The sequence below is a fragment of the Suillus subalutaceus genome (assembly GCF_016647625.1).
Source record: "Suillus subalutaceus strain FC151 chromosome Unknown DFJ58scaffold_72, whole genome shotgun sequence".
NCBI classification, from domain to species: domain Eukaryota; kingdom Fungi; phylum Basidiomycota; class Agaricomycetes; order Boletales; family Suillaceae; genus Suillus; species Suillus subalutaceus.
In genome coordinates, this window is record NW_024540321.1 from 11300 (window position 1) to 26277 (window position 14978).

The 14978-nt window shown below is 48.3% G+C and overlaps 7 protein-coding genes across 7 annotated transcripts; 2 read left to right on the forward strand and 5 right to left on the reverse strand.

Annotated features, from left to right (window-relative positions):
* The first annotated feature begins 1098 nt into the window (after positions 1–1098).
* On the forward strand, positions 1099–4617 carry DFJ58DRAFT_914753 (uncharacterized protein). Its single transcript, XM_041395404.1, has 12 exons — positions 1099–1270; positions 1328–1478; positions 1534–1673; positions 1721–1818; positions 1875–2496; positions 2588–2760; positions 2787–2950; positions 2992–3132; positions 3192–3620; positions 3688–4037; positions 4271–4295; positions 4355–4617. Exons 1-12 carry the CDS (start codon positions 1231–1233, stop codon positions 4464–4466), a joined length of 2445 nt encoding a protein of 814 aa, XP_041242563.1. The 5' UTR covers positions 1099–1230; the 3' UTR covers positions 4467–4617.
* Positions 4516–6069, reverse strand: DFJ58DRAFT_445959 (uncharacterized protein). Its single transcript, XM_041380441.1, has 4 exons — positions 5785–6069; positions 5544–5729; positions 5336–5493; positions 4516–5286 (listed from the first exon to the last, which is right to left on the reverse strand). Exons 2-4 carry the CDS (start codon positions 5727–5729, stop codon positions 4566–4568), a joined length of 1065 nt encoding a protein of 354 aa, XP_041242564.1. The 5' UTR covers positions 5785–6069; the 3' UTR covers positions 4516–4565.
* Positions 6070–6181: 112 nt separating this feature from the next.
* On the reverse strand, positions 6182–6580 carry DFJ58DRAFT_662193 (uncharacterized protein; the record flags this gene model as incomplete). The annotated part of the gene is made up of 1 exon (XM_041382285.1): positions 6182–6580. A coding segment is annotated over one exon (399 nt), but the record flags the coding sequence as incomplete, so codon positions are not given.
* Positions 6581–8415: 1835 nt separating this feature from the next.
* DFJ58DRAFT_794234 (uncharacterized protein) lies at positions 8416–11016 on the forward strand. The gene is made up of 14 exons (XM_041390437.1): positions 8416–8513; positions 8587–8751; positions 8817–8876; positions 8941–9016; positions 9061–9334; positions 9386–9404; positions 9456–9544; positions 9594–9677; positions 9734–9775; positions 9828–9848; positions 9906–10147; positions 10198–10389; positions 10438–10529; positions 10584–11016. The coding sequence occupies exons 2-14, from the start codon at positions 8681–8683 to the stop codon at positions 10894–10896; spliced, it is 1575 nt and encodes a 524-aa protein (XP_041242566.1). The 5' UTR covers positions 8416–8513; positions 8587–8680; the 3' UTR covers positions 10897–11016.
* A 171-nt stretch (positions 11017–11187) lies between these two features.
* Positions 11188–11919, reverse strand: DFJ58DRAFT_888415 (uncharacterized protein; the record flags this gene model as incomplete). The annotated part of the gene is made up of 1 exon (XM_041394693.1): positions 11188–11919. The coding sequence occupies exon 1, from the start codon at positions 11758–11760 to the stop codon at positions 11188–11190; it is 573 nt and encodes a 190-aa protein (XP_041242567.1). The 5' UTR covers positions 11761–11919.
* DFJ58DRAFT_794242 (Alpha/Beta hydrolase protein) lies at positions 11618–13386 on the reverse strand. The gene is given in 4 exon segments (XM_041390438.1): positions 11618–12398; positions 12418–12506; positions 12565–12869; positions 12958–13386. The coding sequence occupies 4 exon segments, from the start codon at positions 13208–13210 to the stop codon at positions 11933–11935; spliced, it is 1113 nt and encodes a 370-aa protein (XP_041242568.1). The 5' UTR covers positions 13211–13386; the 3' UTR covers positions 11618–11932.
* Positions 13387–13692: 306 nt separating this feature from the next.
* DFJ58DRAFT_888419 (Alpha/Beta hydrolase protein) lies at positions 13693–14906 on the reverse strand (the record flags this gene model as incomplete). Its single annotated transcript, XM_041394694.1, has 3 exons — positions 13693–14247; positions 14307–14611; positions 14690–14906. The coding sequence occupies 3 exons, from the start codon at positions 14904–14906 to the stop codon at positions 13693–13695; spliced, it is 1077 nt and encodes a 358-aa protein (XP_041242569.1).
* Positions 14907–14978: the final 72 nt, after the last annotated feature.

Below are 14978 nucleotides of genomic sequence, written 5' to 3' on the forward strand. Positions count from 1 at the left end.
AGAAGAGACTGGTTTGTCTTTCTACACATTCTCTCAGGCTGCTGAGTATATGGCAGTCGACTTGTTATTCCAAGTTTCCAGTTTACTTGCAGGGCATCAAAACCGGGTAAGGGTCAACCCATAGTACGTACGCTCACCACAGAGCCTCTCGCACACTTGGTCGAGATTACTGTGTTGCGATCTACATGAACGAGGTGGACTGGCTAAAAAAAGAAAAAACGCACTTTGTGCATCTGGTCACCGTAGACTGGTGACCCTAGACCCACTATTCACCGAAATTGAGCATGAACTTGAAGCCGTGAACTCCACGAGGACTTCTCTTCTTCAACGCCAGTCGCAACTAAAATTGCCGCATTAGCTGAATCCAGAACGTGGCGGTAGCCTGGATCCTCCAAGTCCTCCTGAAATTGCAGCACACTGAGCATGTCATTTCAGAATATGAGAACCCCGCTTCAAGCTTCAAGAATAATTACATAATAAGCGGCTGTGTTTCCTTCGCTTCATTGATGGTTGCCACAACCTGGGGAACTCTGGGGAATACACTGCACAGCCGTATACAGGTTCGTTGAGGTTCCGTTTTTATTTCCTATGCTAATGAGAGTCAATATATCCTTTATGTCCATCTCAAGGACCGAGCTTGAGTGTGGCTAAGTCCCATCGTGTAGTTCTTGCATTCGACTTGCCATGCAAGCTGTTGCCTTTGTTTCTAGCTAGTTCGGTCATCCTTCCCCCTTGGCATGGACTCGTATAGAACGGATCAGCTTTTCAGTGCGCATAGCGTCAATTTCACCTGCCCCCGTCGTTTTTAGTGGTTTGTACTGTTTGCACCATGAAATACACTGAATTCTACAATTCTACCTCAGCCTTGTGCAATGTGGTGATGATCATACTACGTCTCAGACAACCACTATGAGAGTAGAGCCTACAGCACAGGACGTTCTGAGACTTGCACAGTGTCCTTGGGATGCCACTTTCGCTGATCCATGGCATTTTGCTGTTAGCTGGCGATCTTTTAGCCTCAGCGCTTAGTGCAATCATACGAGCGTCTATCGTGCTAATGCCGAACTGCCATAGAACAACATGGAAGTACACGTGCGGCATCACCTGAACCCTCTCACCTCAACTTCATGCACAGCCCCCCATTTCCCCACTCACGTCTTCTCGTACCACTTATTCTGTCCACCACCCAGTCCATCCTCGATTCTTGTCGTTTTCCTTTAACACACCATCATGCTCGGTAGCTCAGAAGGCCAATATATCAATCTCGAAGGTGAGTCGCTCCATCACTTTCGCATCTGTTTCGTATCCTCACTAGCCCTATCCACAGTTATCGGTGGAAAAAATCTTCAAGTTTCCTCCAAGCGCATTTCCGCCGGCATTTACATATCCATCAATGTTGACTCGAGGAGACGCTGGAAATCAGCCACCAGAGTTCTATCATCCGACGAATCAGTAGCGTGGGGCGATGCCGTGACCCTGTACAGTGCATGGCGATTTTCGGATGCGACTTGATGACTGATCTTCCGCTTGTAGATTATTAGACATATCACCCGAACTATCGGCGGAGATCAGGGCATCCTTCGAGTTCGATCGGATATTGGGCAGTGGAGAGGTCGTTGGAAAACTTGAGACGTCATGGGATGTACTGCTCGACCGTGGAGATGAGCCTTTCGGTGAGCAACATGCTTCTCATTCATGCGTATATACTCACATGTTGCAGACATCTCGTTCCCGCCCGTTTATGGTGTTCACCCTTCCCTCACACTGAAGGCCACCGTTCTACTTTCTTGCGACAATCAGGACGGCGCACTACTTAACGTGAGTGACATCAGCCTCTGTGTTGTTGGCATTTCTTGACGGAACACCTGGTGTAGTCCATCGTTGAAAGTGAGATTGCTCGAGACACGGATGCGGGCCATGAACGATTTGCCACATATGTGACAAGCAAGACGGTCTCACACCTGAATGATGCCGTACAGCATTTTCAGTTGGTCCTGGACCAATGTCCGATCGGCCATCCTGACCACGCAGGGGCTCTCACCGACCTTGCGTGGGCCCGCCTTCGATGCTACATTCAAAAGGATCTTCAAGCCATCGACTGTATAACTTCTCTCTTCCGTGGAGCCCTTGCATTGCGTCCGCAGGGCCATCCCAATCACGCATTATCCATCTATCATCTCATTGACGCGTTGATCTTGCGCTACAAACAGGAGAACTTCACCGCCGTCTATATCCATGAATCCGCGCAACTGTCCTGCAAGCTACTGCCCCTCTGTCCAGAGGGCACCTACCTTCGTAGCATTGCGGCGGGGGCAGATGGCATTGATTTTGTAATCTGCGAATGCAACAATCTTCCAATAGACGCATCTGATGAAGACATCCACCTTCGACGAGTCGTACTCAAGCTCTGTCCTCTGGGCAATGAGCACTGTCCAAAAGCACTAGATAATCTTGCATGGGCCCTCGGTTCACGTTTTGAACAACGCAGCAGTATTGGTAATCTAGAAGAGTGTATACAATGTGGTTGTAAAGCCATTTCTCTATGCTCTGAGGGACATTCTGAACGCGATTTGTACCTGAATAACAGCCTTGTCACTCTGGACCTGCTTCAATTGCCAAGACAAATATCATGATCTCAACGAGGCCATCTCTCTGTACAAAGAAGCGCTGCGCCTGTGCCCTGTTGGACACGAATCTTGTGACTTCTCATTGGACAACCTAGGAGTCGCCCTCTTCACCCGTTTCAACAAACGCGGTGATGTGAATGATATCAACGGAGCCATCAGCACTTCAGCCTCCATCACGAGGCACTGATGTTGCGCCCGCCTGGGAATCTATATTGTGATTACACACTCAACAACCTTGCCCTCGCGCTCAATACTAGATATAACAAATTGAATGTCAGCGAAGATCCCAGCGAGGCCATTGACCTGTGCTGGGATCCACTTCAGTTAAGGCCGCATGGCCATTTCACCATCAAGCTCTTTACAGATTGAGCTCGGCGCTCTGCTCTCGTTTCGCTCAAACCCAGAAAAATGAAGATGTCGAGGGGGCCATTCGACTATGCCAAGAATCGTTGGAGGTTTTGCCTTCACTGCACCCAGACAAATATTTCAGCTACCCGTGGTTGCAGTAAGTTACAGAGTGCGGCGCAAGTCTGCTGATTTGTCGCTCGCTGTAGAGAACTACAGAGTGGCATCACAACATCCCACGCAAGGCTTTCCAGAGCGCATTATGACAGCCTGGAACTGGATTATCGCAGCAGAGCAGCACAGTCCCCTATCTGTGCTGGAGTCCTACACAACATTTTTCGAACTTCTTGACCGTCACTTGGCAACACGATCATCGACAATTTCAAGGCGTGAAGCTGCTGCTGCATTCAGTGGTGCCAGATCACTGCCTGTAGATGCGGCAACATGTGCCATCTTGCATGACAATCTACGACGCGCAGTCGAACTCGTGGAACAGGGCCGTGGCCAACAGTGGTCGTTGGCCTCTCGCCTGAGGAGTCCACTTGAAGACCTCGAGTCCACAAATCCCAACCTAGCTCACATGTTCTCGGAGCTCAGCAAGTGTCTGTCCGAGGCTCAAGGTTCCACGCTCAGCACAGATCGAGGAGAGTAATGGTAGCTGAAATCCGTAATCTTCGAGGTTTCTCGCGGTTCCTGCTGCCACCTTCATATGAAGACTTGCAAGCGGCAGCGCGTCATGGCCCAGTCATCATCCTCATTGCCAGTCAATGCTCGTGCAGCGCCAACATCGTCCCGACGTCAGGAGACATCATGTTCCCTTGCCGTCTGTCACTCTTACAGATCTGAAGGATCTTAAGGATCGCTTCACTAGGGCAATACGACAGGCATCTTGGATGAACCCAGCAGAGTCGAGGACGGATTTAATAGTACTCTTGCGGACAATTTGGGACGAGATCATGCTACCCATCGTCAACGTTCTCCAGCAAGACCTGAAATTAAAGCACCAATCTCACGCCGTGAAGAGGAAAGTGCCGCTCGAGCAGGGGATGGTTTTCATTCATGTTGGTGTGTAGTTCCTGCCGTATTGCTTTCATCTGGTATGGGTTTTCAAGTTGTTGATTTTTATCCTCTTTCATCTCGGTCTCCGTGTAGCACCTGTCGACTGTAGGATTACCTTCCATATTATCATACTGTTGTTTCGCATTCCCTCACATGATATTGTCCACTGTAGGGTCTTTTGCAATTCATTTGATATTCCGAGTACCAGTAGCAGTATGTTCTTTGTGCATTTGTGCAAGGGGGGAGCGTAGGGGACATCTTCCAGTGCGTATATACAAGATCAAAGTAATGTGTATATTTTACCATAATGATAACAACAACAGTAATAGTAATAGTGAGAATGAAGAGGTAGTGCGCTGTGCCACAGAGTATGAAAGAATGTATGGTGTTATACATGAATTGGTGACAGCAGGTAGCAAAACATCGAAAGGATAGTGGATAGTAGTAAAGAAGTGATCAACTCTACATTTTATGGTCGATGAGGGCAGGAGAGAGATTCTAATTCAGAGGGGGATCGTTGGTGTAAAGCGCTCCCTAAGAATTATTTAGCCAAGAACTTATAAAAAGGGTCCTGATTGGAAAGCGGCAAAAATCAGGGTCTTCAGCGGCATCTGTGAAAGACTCGCACAGAGGAAGATCGGGATCCACAGACTCCTCTATCTCATTGATGAGATTCCAAACAGCTGGGTCTTCGATGGCCTCTGCGATCATGGTCTCTGGCAACAGAGGGGTCGAAGGCTCGGAGATGGGAAGGACAGGATCCACAAAGTCCTCTATCTCATGAAAGAGATTCCAAACACCTGGTTCTTCGGTGGCCACTGCGAGCATGGTCGCTGGTAACATAAAGGACGGAGGCTCAGAGATGGGAAGGACAGGATCCACAAAGTCCTCTATATCATCAATCCCCCTCCAAAAGTCAAGGTCTCCATGGCCCTCTGCGAATGTACTCTCTAGTACTCGAGATGGGGGAAGCACGGGTGCCACTAAAGCAAGGTCCTGTACTTCATTAGCCGCCCAAGACTCGGCGTGTTCGGTGGCCTCCGTCAGTATAGTCTCCGGTGGTGAGGTATCGGGCGTCGTCGTGGCGGTTGTAGGTAAACTGAACGTGAATGCCGCAGTGGGTACACCCACAGACGAAGCAGAAGCAGAACCCATGGAACCTTGGTAAGTGGCTGAGTATGGGGGAGTACCCTCAGCTGCTAGCTTTCTACAGCCGTCATCCCAATGCCTCTTGCAGACACCACGTCGGGTACAACTAATCATACAACAATGAGACACGCTTATTCAAGGGTGGGCATACGCACGTTTCCGGAGACAGAGGGCATTGGAGTAGCACGAGCCCGCAACAAAGATGTTTTGCTGTCTTGACATCGTATATGTGACTGCCAGGACGGACTACCATACCATCCTTAGAGCACACGTATGTCCCATCATGTTGACCATATTGATCTAACACAGGTTTCTGTCCCAAGGATTAAGAATTCGACCTCACAAGGTTAAAAGAAAACTCACAAAATACGGGTCGTTATTTATGTCGCCAGAGCCCATTTTGATTCGCTTGGTCTCGCTGTCTTCGAGGTCTTCTGCGAAGTGCTTTTGACCGACGGGCGCGTATGGTGGAGCCGCAGCATGCGTCTGCATTGCACTGGAAAACTTGAAACCGTACGATGAGGAGGGGTGGGAGGTGGACTGGGTCATCTGAAGTTAAGAAATAAATATAGTTAGAAAGCGTAGGTGTGTTGAATACACGTACCTGGGTCAGCAGATAATTGATTAAAATGTTGTGAGGAAGTGTATGCGTTCGCAGTGGTAGCAGGTACAGTTGGCAAGAGATAGAGGATGAAGGTCACCGAAACAGTATTTATATGGTTGTCGCGTGCCACTTTGAAAGTGTCCTCGAGTTGTTTCCACTGCGTACATCTTCCTTTCAGGGAGAATTTCCTGTGGACCACCATTACCCACTCGATGGGACAATGGTCTTTTTGCTCAATGCGTTCAGCTTTGCATCCACACTTGAGTTATTCATTGTTGCAAGTCTGCAATGCAAAGACGAGAACTGCGTTATGGATGCGCCCTCCTGGGGCTAACAATCCGATCGGAGCACCACAACTTATGTTTCCGGCCCCGCGAACAGTTGTAGAATCGTAGAACTAAGGCCGATTTGCATGAGTGATGACATCCACCAGATCTCCGTGAGTCACAATTGCTTCATCAAGGCCAGATGAAGTGTACTGCTGCTCGATTTGCAAAAAAATGGTGATGTCAAGGTTGTTGAGAGATACAGATCGAGCATAATTCCCAGAGGGACGTGTCAGTGCAGCTCGATGGAGTTTGATGGCCTCATCAAGGTCAGACAAGGCGCCTCGCTGCTCAAATATAGCTCGAAGACTGTTGGCAAGGTGGTGGAGAAAATCGAATTGATCGGGGTGACCAGGAGGAGCGAGCACCAGTACAGCTCGATGGAGCTTCAGGGCCTCATCCAGATCAAACAATGTGCCCCGCTGCTTGAATATGTCATGAAGGCTGTCGGAAAGTTTTTTCAGAGACGTCTATCGATCGGAATGACCAGGGGGACGGAGCGCCAGTGCAGATGGCCTCATCAAGGTTGGCGTAATGTCTTGCTCCTTGTATCCATGTTGAAAGCTGTTTGCGAGGTGGAAAAGCCGTTCGACAGAGACTGATTGCAATTCCCCCGTCATACTATTAAGCGTTTCACTGATAAGTACAAAATCAATTGAGATCAAGGTAAAAACGCACGGCAACAGCAGAACTTCAAGCATTGAAATCGAACAGTTGAGGATGGCGAGAGAAATGGTGTCTAACATGAATTCTTTGATGATATTGATGATAGATTTCAATTACTATTGAATGTCTCGCTGATAAGTGCAAACCAATTGAGACCAAGGCAAATATGCACGGCACAAGCAGAAATTCAAGCACTGAGACAACGGAGGATTGCGATGAAGATGATGCAAAACTCTGGTTGTTTTGATATTAGCGTGATATATGCAAATGAGCAAGTGGGAAAGAAACGAGATTCTACGTACTGTGTTGTTTGAGACGTATTGATTGCTGCACTGGCAATGAAATCTTTGCCTGTCAACAACAGCATATTAAGTAGCGGGTTGTCAGCTGAGGCTGCAGCATACATTATGTACAGGGATGCTTACCAAGTCTGTAAATGATGTCTTGCGGTTCTGATCACCCTATTATGGTAAAGTTCGTGACAGAATGCGAAGAGGGCCATCAAGTTGAGAATTGGTGGTGGTGAGGCTGTGTTGATGATCCCCGAGGCAACATGATCAAAAGCTGGATGCGTGAAGGACGATTGAGCAAGAGTACAAGGCCTTCCAAAGTAGTGACAATTCACTGACAGCCTAGGGGACGGTTTGGTCATTACACAAACATAGTCCAGTGCCCATCCACCTGAGCCTCTCGTAGCATCAGCCTATGACAAAAATATGAGCAATGCAATACATGTGATTACATGTGAGAGTACTAACATCGAGGCAAGACAATAACGAGGACTCGGGACGAGCTTCCTCCTGCGTAACTTCACTGTCACCTTCTTGACTCTTGAGGTATGGGTGCTGCCAGCTCAGGAGTAATGTCTTTGACCATCCACAGAGTGAAATTCCCTTCGTCCCTATCATATACTACGCGCCTCCTGTCTCGAGAGAACGACCCAATGATACAAGATCTCAAGCTATGCCTCGCGTACATTTTTTCTTCGTGATTTGAAACTAACTGGGTGGTGGAAAACGGGAGGGTTTTGCAGTGTCGCTCGGCATCCGTACCCGGGAATTGACACGTCTGGTCGTACATTGCTATGGCCAGCCTGACAGCGTTCACGTCCTACGATGACCCAGGAGCAAGAGGTGACGTTCAATGAAGAACTCTAGATTAATTCATCTGTGAAATATTTGTCAGCGTCGGAGAGTATTATCAAAGTTCACGGTGAACTTTACTCACCAGCCTCAGGCTGCACCGTGACAGCTCGAGCAATTAATGTCGATGTGTGGTGAGTACAGCGCAGCACCATGCTCTTCCCCTACTAGTGGAGCTGAGAGCACGACTTGACGCACTCCACTGGCCCGGGCTACCGGGTTATATCTAATATATGGACTAAGGACGGACGTACGGAACGTTTGATCCCGCGGAAGCAATTCGCACCCACCTGTTGCAATTGTGCTCCACCTTTTCCAATGCCTGTCTTCTGAACTCCACAATGGGATCGCTCATTTCTCTCCTAACTATACTCCTGTTCTTAAGAGTACGAGGTCAGCGAGACATATGTTCGAACGCTTTTGGCAAGAGGGGAAGAGGAAAAGACAACAGCAAACGTAGTTTACAGATATCTCTTGCTAGAATTGTAATTCGCAGTAGAAAACGTCCGAAGGTGAACGGAGCGCTTGTTGAAGTTAAGATCACTGCAATCCAAAGACCGAAGAAGGCTCGGTCCGACTCGAGCTCGATCAGCCGGTGTGTACAGCACTTCCATTCTCAGCATCCACGTTTTAACCGCATCAAAACTGCATGTCGAAAACCCGCATAGCACTCTCGCTCGTAGTCGTCTAAGCTTTGAATTTGGCACTCTGAATCACTTTACCACTGGGACCGATATTGCGGCCGGGACTACCATACCGTCAATGACTTCTTTATCTGAACACTCGTTTCGACCGTTGGCACCATCCACTATCCGAAGGAAAAGAAGTCCAGCGTTAGTGACCAATCGTTGCAGTATTCGCTGGCACCCTGCCATGAGACTGATACCTTCTAATCCAGTCTAGTGAATCACTCTCATCTTCAGAGAGCACTCCCAAATGCTACTGTTCAGGATGATCAGTAAGGTCGTGGGTCGACACAATTTCTTTATTCTAATCTAGCATGTTCCATATGCATTGTGCAGACTGTCTGGACTCACCACCGGTTGGACCAGGATACGACATCCGGATTTTGGCTCTTACTACTTTCACAAGGAGATGGTGAGTACAACGCACGTCACTTTGCGTACCAACCCAAAACACAGGGAGTTTGCAGCAATATGAATCCTGAAATGAGCGCCCTACATAGCGTCATCACCCAGCTACTGCGCGATTTGAAGGAAAGGGCTCCTCCTGATGCCAACTCCGAGATGACTGTCGTTCTGGACTTAGTCTCGTCTTCCGTCTGTGCAGACCAGAGACCCACCTTCGGATATTATTTTGCTTCTCATACTCACAAGCGAGTCCTTTGGCTGGAAGATTTTAGTCTCGCTTGCTTGTCAGAAGAATGTGACGGACCTGTGGAATCATCTTCTAGATGTAAGCTCAAGTTCATGCTCAAGCATGCGTACGAATCACACTGTCTTTTAGGCGCTGAAGCACAGTACTGGTGGGTAATTGACAACTCGTCAAATGATTGAGCAGTGCGACTTCGAAACAGGAAGCATTGCGAACTCTTTCCGAATACACTCGATGTCACAGAGGTTGTCATCCGTGAACTCAAGAGCATTTTAGTTCAAGCATCTGCAGGTATTTACGTTGCTTGGTGTCAGATACTGTCGATGACAACTCGGAACAGATCGCGTGACTTCGAAATTCTCGACATCGCCCTATGACGCAGAAAATATTTCAACCATGTTAGAACTTGTGAATAATATCGAGCGTAAGTGGCTATCAGAACTCCACTCATTTGTTAACGTTCAAGCGCGTGAAACGTAGCTCAGGGCAAGAGCGAGGATGGGCGCTCAGCTTGGACAATAGGTATGAATTTGCATATTTTAGACTCCCTTCGTTGACCCATAACATGCTGTAGCGAAATTCATGGCGCTATATCGTTCGTGTCTGATTTTCTGGTATCAACTGTTCTGTTGAGTCCTCGCCCATGTATCAGACACCGGCATGTTACGAAGTTCATATGGTCAAAATGACGACTATTTCGACATCGAGAACTCTGAGCCAAATTCGGAACCTTATCGACGCTCGATCCTGATGGCAGTTTTGTCTCCATTAATGCTGAAGTCTGCAGAAATCTACGCAGAAGAATTACACAGCTTGCGAGACAATTTCTCCCTTGCGCGGTGGAGGAAGTTTGTGAATAAGGTGGATATCAGCATCCGCGATTCCAATCTGCTGGTACGGTTTACAGAGGCGCCATCGTTTTACACAGCTCATCTATATATCAGGCAACTGTCCTGCTTAGCACGAGCATTGGCTTTTTGACAATTGGAAGTGTGGATTCAAGCGGTGCAGATGCAAGGTCAGGAGAGCAGGTTGTCATATATTGTTCCGTCATCTGCAGCATCGGAAGTATCATCATCGGTCTTATTATTTTCAAACAATACCGTGCAAAGGGTGCTGATACTCCTGCGAGAGCGGTAGGGGGTTGACATCATTTCTTCTTGAAACTGCTCATAATGATGTAGATCACAATCTTGAAGCGGATCTTCCGCGAGCCATATGGTCTCGAGAGGATTGCTGTTATCTGCAGCCTGCCATACATCTTGCTGATGTGGAGGTGAGATTGTTTTACTCTAACTCATCAATACCTGGTATTCATCCCACCCGCTAGTCTGATTCTGTTTTCGATTGCATTTTGCCAGATTACTTTCAATAAGACAGATGTCGAGACTCGCACGCCTGTTGCAGTTGCGATCTCCTTGGTTTTGTTATCTGTGTTTGGGTCTTTGTATACTGCTGGACCACGAGATAAGGAGGAGAAAGTCATGGGCCCACCCAAGGTCTCGAGCTGGAGAGTGATAGGTCGGCGGATCACAGGGTTTATTCCGGCTGCGTACAAGCAATTGCGGAAGCCGGACGATCCAGTACAGTGTGCAGACATTCAGGGTGATGGAGATATGGAAACAGGTCTCAAGACGTGTTGATTCGACTTCTCGGCTCCAAGTTAGATGATCCGAACAGTTACTACTATTATCATCAAATCTCCTCTAGCATTGCTGTTTATTCCCCTTGGTAAACTATATCACTGCACAACGTCACTCACACTCAAATGAGTTCGGCAAGCTACCCCTAGGAACTCCGAACACCCGATGGCTCAGGTTGCCAACTTCCCCATGGGCTCAGTACTCCAAGGACTTCGCTTTGAAAGCTTAGATGTTACTCAATGAACACGGTCAAACAGTTTCTTTGTAGACAAGATATCCAACATTTATTCATCATGCAACCTTCAGACTCATGTAACTATTTCCTTCCCCTGGGGGCATGCTCGTCAAGTTTGTGAAGCCCAACTTTTGATGAAGGGCGCCGCCGCTCGCATTATCATTCCCGACCAGTAATAAGATCATTCTATCTCTCTTCCCCTCTGAATCACTTTTCGGATCCATATTTATCCGTACCCATTCCAGCCCTTCTTTCATCAGACGTGTCCCTAGACTTCTTCCCCTGTGCTCCGGGTGCACCCACAGCCCGGCTACGAAATACATATCCCAGTCTGCCCCTACTCCTGCCCTCTCGAGTGGTTCCAACGTGGCAGGTATTAGTTCTGAAGGCCCGAGTACCGAGATCATTCCGACCCATGTTTCACTGATGCCCCCTTCATCCTTCACGGACGCGATAAACGTGCGCTTGAAGCGTGATGCAAGCCGTTGTGCCCAGATTTCAGGCGTGAACGCAATCTCGCGTTCGTATGTGGAGCTGAATGAGGCAGGATCGATTTTGAGGGAGGTCAAGCGGAGTGCTTTGTATTTCTCCACGTCCGGTTCGGTGATAGGGAAAAGTTTATAAACCATAACTGTGAAACGTTGGTGAAACGTCTCAACCACCAATACGTATGTGATGATGACGAGCACGTCTAAGGAAGCCTATTAAATACTGTACTCAATGCTGTGTTATCTATCTAGCCGCCAAGACTAAGAGTCAGCACTAGTCAATCCAAGTCATCCATCAAATTAGGTACTGTTTCTAAGTTAGGTGGCGATAAAGAAATTGAACCATGTCATCAAATGATCCTTTGTGTTCCAGCTCTGCGCCTGGTTGATAATCGAACGAATGCTCTCGACCTGGTAGTTCTTCCAATACGACTTCTACGCCAGCCTTCAAGAGCAGGGAATGCAGATTACGAGACTCTCGCAGGAGGACAGCCGTGTCACTAGTTCCATGGACGAGGTATGTTGCCGGCCAATCCGACGTAACGTTGAACTGAGGAAAAATAATCTTGTGATCAGAAATGAGTGCCTCGTCGAAGGGATCCTCGGTATGGATGGCCTTGCGTAACGTAACACTAAGACTTGGTTCATGCTGGCCTGTAATATAGTCCAAGGCGACCCCGAGTTGCAGGTATAAACGTGATATTAGCATTCGTGGGTTTGCAGGGTATCCTGGGATGTGATATGACTGTGGATGGTATGCGAGTGGTGAGCCTGAAGTGCTTTGGAGACCTGTCGAACGGATGTATATATTCAGAAAACTGTGCGGGATCTAGCATTTCTCTCCCCCGGAGGAAAGACTGTGCCTTGGGAGCGAGATATTGGTCTGTCTGAAGTACGTAGTATTAATACGATCAGAGACTTTGGAGGTGAGAAAACGGGGCATACCAGTAAATCGCCCCCCATACCATATAAGCTGAGAACTACTTTCGGTTTCGGGACTGCATAAATAGCACATAGATACGCACAGAACCCGCCCGAGCTAGTTCCAGCTACACCGATCGACGTGGGATCGATGCGGAAACGTGAATCAGAGCCAAGATGAGCCAGCTCCTGATCAAGCTGAACATTCAAATCTCCCGCGACAAAGGCGATGGCGTCCTTCACATCGGCAAGCACATCATATCCAGTCCCTGGAGGAATAAGACGATAATCTGCACTGATGAATATGATACCGCGTGCAGACAACCGGCCTTAGGAATCGAATTAGTACATAGGTATTATTGTGATCACTGATCAGCATGAGGGAAAGGTTGGACTTGGAGCAAGGCTAAAACTGACTTTTCAGCCAAGTAGGGAACCAGCTTCGTCTATTCCCTACAGTGAGCCCCCCTCCGTGGAAGTAGACGACTGCTGGGTGATACTGAATCGCCTGTCCGGTGAACTGTTGGTCGACGTCGTCTGGTGGAAGATAGACGTCGAGCAGGACGCTGATTCCGTCGACCTCTTTATAAGTAAAGGTCAAAGGACCGTCAACGTTGCATTGGTTTTCTGGCATCGCTGATTCTGGTCTGAGATCTGGGTGCTGGGACATGCAGTCATTGCAGTGGCCGTGGCAAGGACTCGAAGTGCACGTGACCCAGCAGAACAGCAGAAAGCCAGACACCTTGGGGTCAGAGACCGTCAGACTCAGAGGCCCAATTCATATATATGTTGATCATTGGCGAGGATTCAAAGTGTTTGGAATTCACTTCGAGCGACATAAGCAGCCCACCAAAACAGGCAAGAGAGGATCAAAGGCAGCACTTCTCGGTGCCTATAAGGGTCTCTCAGACCCGGTGTCTATGTTATGGGAAACTGGTCTCTGAGACCCACCCCGCCATCTAATTATAGTTCATGCTCTTACATTCCCTCGTGGGCCTCCAGCACCCCCTTACGAGCCTCCGTGAACCGTTCGTGATACTTCCAGCGCTGGCCGCTATCTGCTGTAGCTCATAAGATTACTCCACTGCCGCCAAGTAAGTAGTATGTCTTCCTCCGAGTATCTTTACATATTTTATGGTGCCATCATAAATTCTAAGTTAGGTGGCGATAAAGAAATTGAACCATGTCATCAAATGATCCTTTGTGTTCCAGCTCTGCGCCTGGCTGATCATCGAACGAATGCTCTCGACCTGGTAGTTCTTCCAATACAACTTCTACACCAGCCTTCAAGAGCAGGGAATGCAAATTACGAGACTCTCGCGGGAGGACATTCATATCGCTGGTTCCATGGACGAGGTATGTTGCCGGCCAATCCGACGTGACGTTGAACTGAGGGAAAATAATCTTGTGATCAGAAATGAGTGCTTCGTCGAAGGGATCCTCGGTATGGATAGCCTTGCGTAACGTAACACTAAGACTTGGTTCATGCTGGCCTGTAATATAGTCCAAGACGACCCCGAGCTGCAGGTATAAACGTGGAATTAACATTCGTGGGTTTTCAGGGATGTGATATGACTGTGGATGGTATACGAGTGGTGAGTCTGAAGTGCTTTGGAGACTGTCGAACGGATGTATGTATCCTGAGAGCTGTGCGGGATCTAGCCCCCGGAGGAAAGATTGTGCCTTGGGAGCGAGATATTGGTCTGTCTGAAGTACGTAGTATTAATACGATCAGAGACTTTTGGAGGTGAGAAGACGAGGCATACCAGTAAATCGCCTCCCAGACCATATAAACTGAGAACCACTTTCGGTTTCGGGACTGCATAAATAGCGCATAGATACGCACAGAACCCGCCCGAGCTACTTCCAGCCACACCGATCGACGTGGGATCGATGCGGAAACGTGAACCAGAGCCAAGATCAGCCAGCTCCTGATCAAGCTGAACATTCAAATCTCCCGCGACAAAGGCGATGGCGTCCTTCGCATCGGCAAGTATATCATATCCGGTCCCTGGAGGAATAAGTCGATAATCTGCACTGATGAATATGATACCGCGTGCAGACAACCGGTCTTAGTCGAATTAGTACATAGGTGTTATTGTGGTCAGCATGAGGGAAAGGTTGGACTTGGAGCAAGGCTAAAACTGACTTTTCAGCCAAGTAGGGAACCAGCTTCGTCTATTTCCTATAGTGAGCCCTCCTCCGTGGAAGTAAACGACTGCTGGGTGATACTGAATCGCCTGTCCGGTGAACTGTTGGTCGACGTCGTCTGGTGGAAGATAGACGTCGAGCAGGACGCTGATTCCGTCGACCTCTTTATAAGTAAAGGTCAAAGGACCGTCAACGTTGCATTGGTTTTCTGGCATCGTTGATTCTGGTCTGAGATCTGGGTGCTGGGACATGCAGTCATTGCAGTGGCCGTGGCAAGGACTCGAAGT